Here is a 9944-nt window from a genome sequence, read left to right on the forward strand (position 1 = left end):
TCTTCCACGTCCATAGTCTTCGGGGGTGCTGCTGGAAGAAAGTGTTTCCAACAATCAGGTCATTAACTTGGCAGAAATCTTCCAAACTATCTCCACGTTCATTTCTTTCTCCCAATCCATATTTTCCGACGATCTTAGACTTGGTCACTGATTTGCCAATTTTTGCATTCCAGTCTCCCATTATCACAAGAACATCTTTGTTCGGAATCTTGTCAAGAGTATCTTGGAGCTGATCATAAGTCTTCCATGGCTTCATCAGATGCAGTAGATGTTGGCGCATAGACCTGGATGACGGAGATGTTAAATGGGTGACCTTCCAGTCTGAGAGTAATAATTCTTTTGCTTATTGGGTTGAAACCCAAGAAAGACTTAGCCGAGTTTTTGTCCAGGATGAAGCCTACTCCGTGTTCCCTCTTTCCGCCGTCTTTGCCTGAATACACATCTGTGTAGCCATCTTCGGTAGTGAAACGACCTTGGTTGAGCCACCAAGTCTCTGAAATACCAAGCACACTGATATTTTGTTCTCCCATTCGGGTTATGATGATCTCCATCTTGTCAGCATTCATTCCTTGAACATTCCATGTCCCTATAATTCTAGGTTTTCTCAGGTTTGTGCTGCTCCTTTCATGCACAGGATTATCGGCAGTATATTCTGCGTCCTTACAGCTGTGCCTAGTCGGTGCAACACGCTCCTCTTCCCCAGTAGCCATTGACGCATCATCTGGCCTGCGGGTCCCACCATCAGATGCCGGTTTTCCACAATGTTTACGAACTCTCATAAGAACTATCGTGGCCAAGAAAATGCAGTGGGTGGCCGGGTCCTTCTCCATTGCTGGATGGCCATCGTTGACTCTCCAGAGTCGATGCCCTTAAGATAGATCTTGTTTTTAGTTCCACCAGGGTGTCCAGCCACCCTCCTCACCATTCTCCAGTTGGAGACTGGTGGGTTGGCCGGTTTAGTCGCCGACAATCCGACCCTGAAACAGGTTGTACTGGGCTACAGGGTACCAGTAGCAGATCATCCTGACCTGACATGAAGATACCTTGAACAATATCCAAGATAGAGAGAAAAAAAGTAAAATTTTAACATTTTCACTTGACCTTTTCACATTTGACCTTAACCTTATGACCCCAAACTTTTACCAGTGAATTTTAATTGGGTAATACCTGTATACACTAAGTTTCAAGAAAATATCTTTAGGCATTGCAGAGATATGAGGGAAATAGTGAAATTTTAAGCATTTGACCTCGACCTTTTGACTTTTTTTGCATGTGCACCCAAAAGTTGATAGGCAGAATTTCACCCCCAATACACATACATGCCAAATTTCAGGTTTTTTTTTTTTTTTTTTTTTTTTTTTTTTTTTTTTTTTTTTTTTTTTTTGGTTACGCTGTCCACAAAATTCATTACGGACGGAGAGAAGGACGGACGGAAGGACGGACAACCCGAAAACATAATGCCTCCGGCACCACTTCTTGGCGGAGGCATACAAAAGAATCTAGATTACATAGGTGAAGTAATCTTGGAAGATATGTAAATATTGATATGTACGGTATTGAAACTGTCGTGTTGATTATCCTTATGGTACGTTACCACTCTCGTGGCATTCACTAAGCTGGGTCCACTTTCTCGATTCGTCCGAAATCGTGGTCTTACTCGCGGACTAATCGTGCTGATCATCAGATAATCAAATCTTGATGTCAGTCAAAGACATTGTGTTGATCGTAGTAATTTTTCGAACAGTCCAATAATTCTTCTACGATCAACACGATTACCACCATAGACCTCAAGATGTGATAAGCCATGATAAGATCACCACGGTCACTCGTAGACTAAGAATCGATTTGTGGTAGATAGTATACATGTATTAGCATATCGAGACTCGCGACAATGGCAACCTAGTGAAAGTGTTTAACGTGCAATGTCAATAATCTTTTGGGTATCGATCATGCACATTTATAGTTACTCTATCTAAAAAGGACCGGCGGACGAGTAGGGCATGGATATCTGAAAACATTGGATGGTGTATTTAACTCATGCATGAGTTGTTATTCCAGCGGAACTTACATGCGCTCTATAAAGTGGATTGCACGTCAGATGCGCCTATAGCAGATACACTTCAAATCATTTTAGCAAATTTATCTAATTATAATAGATGTCTAATTTCTGTGGAAAACATGAAAATATTGTATTCGTTGTGGTTAAACATTTACACTCTGAATATGTCTAATGTTTAACACATTAGTCATACACAAACATCCTTGAACACAAACACACACAACACAAAAGTATACAAACCTGCATAAATATAAACGTGATTGATATATATACATATATATATATATTTGTATATATATATATATATATATTTATATATTTATATATAGATATAGATATATTATATATACATAGTTACAGTATACATGCACACATACATACATACACGCATGCATGGTTAATGTTCCCTCAGACATTTCCCTCATGTTTTATAGATCCATGGTCTACTTAACCATAACATTTTTTTTCTCTCTCTCTCATTTTTGTATAATATTGATTATTAGTCACTCCTAACGGATTTAACAACCAAGTTTACGTTGTATTGCATTTAAATCAACCCATGTGATAAAGTTAAGTGCATGAAATCATTTTTTATTAAAAAAAACAGAATTTGAAAGCGACTGGATTTGACTTGCAACTATTCGTTTTTATCAATGCCATTCCTTGGTATTTGTAATCTATCTATTAGTTTCTTGGCAATAATAAACGTGTGAGCAATATGTTTAAAAACCATCAGGCGAACCACCAAAGAATGAGAACACGTATGTGCGATCTTATCTTAAAAAAATAAATTGATTTCCTGCTAGAGCATGGTGAGAAATATTTCGCTTGTGCGGTATACATGTAACTCTTATTTCGACATCTAAATAAAGCATTCGAGTTTGATGTTCCATGAATGCATTAATGGCGTATTGAATAAATTCACGAAATTCACGACTGAGCTCATTTCCCCTGCATGAGTGCCTGTGTGTGATACTGGAGGTGTGAGTATGTGTGTGAAGATGATCAGAAGAATGAGAGTTGATGAAGAGAAGTTTGATTAATATCGATATTTTGGAAACCCCTATCCAGGTAAGCCCGTTTCGGCCGTCATGAAATTACACCTCTCGTAAGGCCTTTATTCTATTTGATGAAAAAAGACGTAAACTAAAAGTGAAGCTGAGTAGATCAAAGGTGATAGCGAATAAAAAATTTAATTTGCTTTCATATTCCACAAGATTTAATGATATTTAATCAATAATTTGGATGTAAGAAGTGATAGGGTCTCATACTTGCAATGATTATTATAGTATTACACGCGTTACGCAAGTGCGGCCGTCGACATTACCCTTAAATTTCTGTATAACCGTATTGAACCTTTTCCCTTTAATGTCGTGTAACTTTTAAAGGAATTGGTGTATTGAATAGCCGCTTTCACATAATAATACTTATTTATGGGGTTTAACTTAAGGAAAATTCCGATGTTATTTGTAAACAGAAACAAGGAAAAGTAGAAATTACGCGGTGCGTAATATATGTCCCCGCCGGAAGTAGCATTTTGTAGCAAAATGTACAATATAGGTCAAAAATCAAGGTCAAAGGTCAAAGAAGTCAAAGGTCAAAATTCTGTGTAGAAGTTCTGAAGCCCTCACCTAGTGCCATCACACAAAGCAAACGGAATCGAAATCGGGTTAGAAATGGCGAAGGAGTAGCATTTTGTAGCCAATGTACAATATAGGTCAAAAATCAAGGTCAAAGGTCAAAGAAGTCAAAGGTCAAAATTCTGTGTAGAAGTTTTGAAGCCCTCACCTAGTGCCATCACATAAAGCAAACGGAATCGAAATCGGGTTAGAATTGGCGAAGGAGTAGCATTTTGTAGCCAATGTACAATGTAGGTCAAAAATCAAGGTCAAAGGTCAAAGAAGTCAAAGGTCAAAATTCTGTGCAGAAGTTTTGAAGCCCTCACCTAGTGCCATCACATAAAGCAAACGGAATCGAAATCGGGTTAGAAATGGCGAAGGAGTAGCATTTTGTAGCTAATGTACAATATAGGTCAAAAATCAAGGTCAAAGGTCAAAGAAGTCAAAGGTCAAAATTCTGTGTAGAAGTTTTGAAGCCCTCACCTAGTGCCATCACATAAAGCAAACGGAATCGAAATCGGGTTAGAAATGGCGAAGGAGTAGCATTTTGTAGCAAAATGTACAATATAGGTCAAAAATCAAGGTCAAAGGTCAAGAAGTCAAAGGTCAAAATTCTGTGTAGAAGTTTTGAAGCCCTCACCTAGTGCCATCACATAAAGCAAACGGAATCGAAATCGGGTTAGAGATGGCGAAGGAGTAGCATTTTGTAGCAAAATGTACAATATAGGTCAAAGGTCAAGGTCAAAGGTCATAACTGAAATTCTGTGTAGAAGTTTCAAAGCTCCCATGTAGTGCTATCATATAAAGCAAACAGAATCAAAATTGGCTCATAAATGACAGAGAAGTAGCAAATTGAAGATTTTGATCACACGCGGACGCACACACGGACGGACACACGGACGGACGGACGCACGGACGCACGGACGCACGGACGCACGGACGCACGGACACACACACGTACGGAGCCCGTTTCATAGTCCCCTGCTCGAACTCGTTCGGCGGGGACAATTAAATGTATGGAAAAAACATTACTGAAATCTGTATTTCTTGGGAAAAATGTAAAAAAAAAATCCTTCCTTAGTATTTCATAACAACAACTATTTATTACATAAAACGGGGTATCAACTTGTAGGAAATCTAATTCTCTTTAATATGATACCATTTTTATGGTAATTTGATATTCTTAACTAAAGTTATTCAAAAATAATCCGTATCCTAGCAACGGGCGGCGGCCATCTTAGAAGTATGCAAATTAGACGCACGCGCAACCCTTTTTCCGCTGGCGACAAGCAGATTCGCAAAATACAGGTTCTGACGATCTTCGAACACATCGTAGATTTTTTTTTTTTTTTTTGGGGGGGGGGGGGGGGGGTGCACGGGGACCATTTCTGAAGAATAGTAACCCAGTATGGGCCGACATGAACTACACAGATACTTCCCTTCATTTTGTTATGAAAAAATAAGATAGCCATGTTTCATTTTAAACTCTGAAAGGCCATTTAACAAGTTCTTTATTTCTTAGGGCTTTTAGCATAAGATTCTTCTTTTTTTTCACTTTAATCTTCCAATAAGAGGAAACTGTCACGTCAAATTTTTTTCTTTATCTTTTTAATATCAGATAAGTTGTGATTTTGGAGGGAATCCAAAAAGACAAGAAACTGTTCATATGCCGGAAGCTGAATGGATTGAGTTTGGTAACACAGAATAGAAAAAAAAAACATTTTTATTTCATATAAGGAATAGAAAGTGTAATTTTTCTTTCTTTCTTCGCCGATTTCGATGAGATTTGATCAATAGATAGCAGTGATCTACAACAAACCCCAGATACAGAACCTACGCAATTGCGCGCGGAGACATTATAACCCTTAAAATAATATTGCTGTAAAACCTATTGAACCTTATCCCCTTTAATGTCGTGTAACTTTTAAAGGAATTGGTGTATTGGAAAGCCGTTTTCACATGATAATAGCTATGACTGGGGGATAATTTTAGGAAATTTCAAATGTTATTTGTAAATGCATATTAGATGTATGGAAAAGAACATTATAACCAAATTCCGTATCTTTTTAGAAAAATGCTAAAAAACATAATTCCTTCCTTAATATTTCATGACAACAACTATTTATCCCATCAAATGGGGTATCAGCTTGTAGGAAATTTAATTATCTTCAAAATGATACCATTTTTATGGTAATTTGTTATTCCTAACTAAAGTTATTCAAAAATAATCCGTCTCCTAGCAACGGGCGGCGCCCATCTTAGAAATATGCAAATTAGACGCGCGCGCAACCTTTTTTTCCGCTGGCGACAACCGGATTCGGAAAATACAGGTTCTGACGATCTTCGAACATATCGTAGAATTTTGTTTTAGGGGGGGTGCACGGGGACCCTTTCTGGCTGCTAGACTATATGGGACAGTGCCGAAGTGGTGCATATAGTAGTCTTGGCGCAGACTCCTTTACGACCAACAAGGGTTTGTGCCTGCAAACTAGTGTTGCGGCGGGTGTGGGTATCGCGGGTTTTTTTATTTTTTATTTTTTATTTTTTACTTGCGTAGTCTAAATATTGAGACTCAAATTACGTTAGACAACTTGGAATTGGGATTATCAGCATCTCTCATGGAAACAACGTAGCATTATCATTTAAATATGAAGTTGTCCTTTGGATAAAGGAGCATTTTAAAGATGAAATCGGTGCATTGTATGATCATTTTCATATAAATAATTGGTCTAGCTACTCTTTTCTTAACATTCAGGAGGTAAACAGGACTACTTACAGTACTATTCCACAGCTCTTTTTCCGTTACTGCATGCATGCGCGTTCTGATCGGTTTGAACCTCGTCAAAGAGGTTCTATGACGGGGGGGGGGGGGGGGGGGGTGGGGTTGGTTCATAAAGCTGTTCGTAAAGTTACGAACAACTTACGAGCGACTGGTGATCAGTTGCGATGTGCTATACTTACTAGAATTTCAATTATTCACCACAAGAACTGATCACCAATCGCTCGTAAAAGTCGTTCGTAACTTTACGAACAACTTTATGAAACAGGGCCCAGTAACCTCTTTGAACCTCGTTCACTTCCTCCATCCTCATTAGGTGAACAGACAGGAATCTACGGGTCTCATTTCATAAACGTTGATACGATAGCGTCTCTTGCAGCTGGACGGGAATGGATACTTTCTATATCAACAGCCAATCAGGAAGCGAGATTCTTGTCATTACAAATGTACCATGAAAAATTGCCATCCGCCAGCAAGAGTTACTATCATATCAACTTTTATGAAATGGGACCCTGATTGTGTGAGGGAAGTATAATGGTGCCCCTTGCCATAAATCTTTAGTTCAATAAACTCACTAGGGTCGCTATAAGAGACTGAAACAAAGTGGGTGTAATCTAAAGCAATCCAGAAAATAATAATGATCGAAGTTAGTTTTCAGTACCAGGAGTATAGAATCAGAAGCAGAATGAATTCGAAATGTCAAATTTGGTTCTTTTAATTGTGTATCTGTTTGTTACTCTGCCCTGTCTTCTTGGTGGTCTTCCAGACCCCCGTTTTCCCCCAAACCCTCCCTTCCCCCTTGTGCATTAACTTATTGTATACTAATAACATATATATATATATATATATATATATTATATATATATATGCATATACATATATATATACATTAAATTGACGTTCTTTACCTGAGGGGCCCACATTCTACAAGATTTGTCTTTTTAGTGGGTCCCTCCATTTTTCGGACCTTACACATCTCACCGTTTATACTCTGTCTTCTTAGTGGGGCTTCCAGATTCCTTTTTTCCCCCAGATCCCCCCTCCCTTTCTGTGAATTAACTTAATTTTATATGGACATTCTTTACCGGAGGGGCCCACATTCTATAAGCTTTGCCTTTTTAGTGGGTCCCTCCTTTGTTCGCAGTTTCCGTATTGTTATTTCATTTTATGACAATGTACTGCCGCTGATTGGCCGCTGATTGCCCCGGCTGCTGATTGGCTAGAAGTCCCGTAATTATGCTCTTTGTTATACTCCGCCCTCTACGTCGGTCTTTTAATACCCTTTGGTCCACCACACAGGGAACCCGGGAACTACAAACGGGACGAACTTTAAAAGATGCTTCTAATTGAACAGAATATTTACTGGAAACAATAAATTATGTGAAAATATTAATTAGAATAACCACTAGCTCTCCACTTGACTGGACACAGAAACAGGTATTATATACAAGTTTAATTTGTGTGATAAATATAGGCTTAGCTGAAAGAGTCCCACATACTGTAGTCCGTAATCTGTGGTGTAATCGAACCTTTAGTAGGATGTGTAATGCAGAGTGTAGAAGCTAGCGCCAAACCCTTTGGTGTAAAGTATAGTATAACCGTACAAACGTAGCCAGAATAAACCCAGGGCCCTGATTTATGAAGAGTTAGAACTTATCATATCGGTGATTTCAACTGTAAGTCTATGACAGCCTGTGTGGTAAGGAAATTTGAAATTGATTTTATCTTTTGATAAAACGGGGTCAAGATTTTATTAAAATTTAGTCTGCACCTTAAGTAAAAAGAAAAGGGGGAGGGGCTATTCACCACTCTGATTATTATCTTTTTCATAATTAGTGGTAGCAGTATTCAACAGTAATTTATTTCAGTTTTATTTCTGCATTACATTGTAGCAAAAATTGGCCAAAAAAAAGATGTAGTCTGTAGACACGGTAGTCAGTGTAGACGTAACCAAACATGCATGAAACATTTCTGCACACATATTTGAAGCAAAGACAAAAGAAAAGTAGACACATAAAACAACTGTCATTTAAGATATACACTGATTAAAGAGAAGAAACACAAAGTTACAACTAAAGAGGGTAATCAGAATGCAGGGAGCCATCTTAATAAGCAGCACTCGATATGTAGCTCGTGTCCGCTGAAAAAAAAAAATGTATGACCACCAAACTTTCAAAAAAGCATATCTTTCGATGGCCGATCGTTTAACCGAGAGTGAAAATAGCTTACTATTTCCTATTATTTAGCGCCGCTACACACTTCTTTTTCGGGCCACCAAAAAAAAAAAAAAAAAAAAAAAACACCCCAAAACCCACTTGAATTTAGTTATTTTAGTGGCCCGAACTTCCACCAGACCACCTCTAGTGAAAAAAAGAAAGAAAAGTTAGTGTCGAGTCCTGTCGTGTATATTTCATAAGTAAAGGTTGACTGGGAAGATGGCTCGAGGTTAGAATACAATGCAGTTGAATATGGGTTAACCATCCGTATCGTCTTGTACCGTATGTCCCCCCCCAAAAAAAAAAAAATACATAGGGACCCTCCGCAATATCTTTAAAAATAGAGAATCAATCTACATGCAAATTCAGGGTATGAAACTATAACTCATTGCCCACATCTTACAGAAATTCCCATTCGATTTGCTGCAGTGGTCAAAGAGAAATGAGGAGTTTTGTAGAGGATGTCAGAAATCTCTTCCATCCAATTTCTGACTATTGTATTCACACACAAGAGCATCGAAGTGCTAAACTTGGAAGAATCAGACTCATGACATGCCTTACAACAATCCACATTTCTCTGTCACCGCTTATCCAAATCGAACGGGGTTTTCTGCAAAATAGAGCTAAAGTGACAAATTTTAAGTCTCTGAAGTAGCATTTAGACAGTTGAGTCATAATGGGTGTTATCAATGCAAAAATCTGATTTTTTTTTTTTTGGGGGGGGACATATTATATTGTATACAGATGGAAAAGTAAAACAAACTAGCATATAGAGCCTTTACCAATTATTATGTTTACAATAATATGAGCTGCAAGTATTTGAGCTTATGTCTTCAGTTGGTCTTATTCTTAGATTTAGTCCTGGGAGATGTATAAATACAAGTATGGTATTACCGGACAGCATGATAGATCCGGCAAAGATCCTACCTGACACGCACATTTCTGCGTATTAATGACATTCAATACGCACGGGACTTCGTAGACTAGCCTCACATAGCGTTGTATGGACCGAAATCGCAAAAAGAAAAAGAAAAAGATGCGACACAAAAATATGAAAACGCTAAGAAATTCATATTTCACTTTACAGATTTAGAAGAAGATGTCGATTTATCACAAGATTTTATCGCGTGAATTGTTCGAAATGTTCTCGTTAGACATTTTACGTAAAGTACGAAATTTGAGCCTCCTTTGCCGATTTTCTTTGTCGTCCGCTTGGTAGGAGTGTACGGTGAGTTGTGGGTATGAATTGCGATTCTTGTGCAAGGACAAGA

At 38.2% G+C, this 9944-nt stretch overlaps 1 protein-coding gene across 1 annotated transcript; it reads right to left on the minus strand.

Moving 5' to 3' along the window:
• Nucleotides 1–233: 233 nt before the first annotated feature.
• Nucleotides 234–830, minus strand: LOC139719422 (craniofacial development protein 2-like). Its single transcript, XM_071630838.1, has one exon. The coding sequence runs from the start codon at nucleotides 828–830 to the stop codon at nucleotides 234–236; it is 597 nt and encodes a 198-aa protein (XP_071486939.1).
• Between the last annotated feature and the right edge of the window lie 9114 nt (nucleotides 831–9944).

The sequence above is a fragment of the Diadema antillarum genome, unplaced genomic scaffold (genome assembly GCF_040938485.1).
Source record: "Diadema antillarum isolate AM-2024a unplaced genomic scaffold, OU_Dant_1.0 scf00000110, whole genome shotgun sequence".
Lineage (NCBI taxonomy): Eukaryota > Metazoa > Echinodermata > Echinoidea > Diadematoida > Diadematidae > Diadema > Diadema antillarum.

Coding starts and splice junctions, on each gene's coding strand:
- LOC139719422 (XM_071630838.1), bottom strand. CDS start 830: ATGGAGAAGGACCCGGCCACCCACTGCATTTTCTTGGCCACGATAGTT.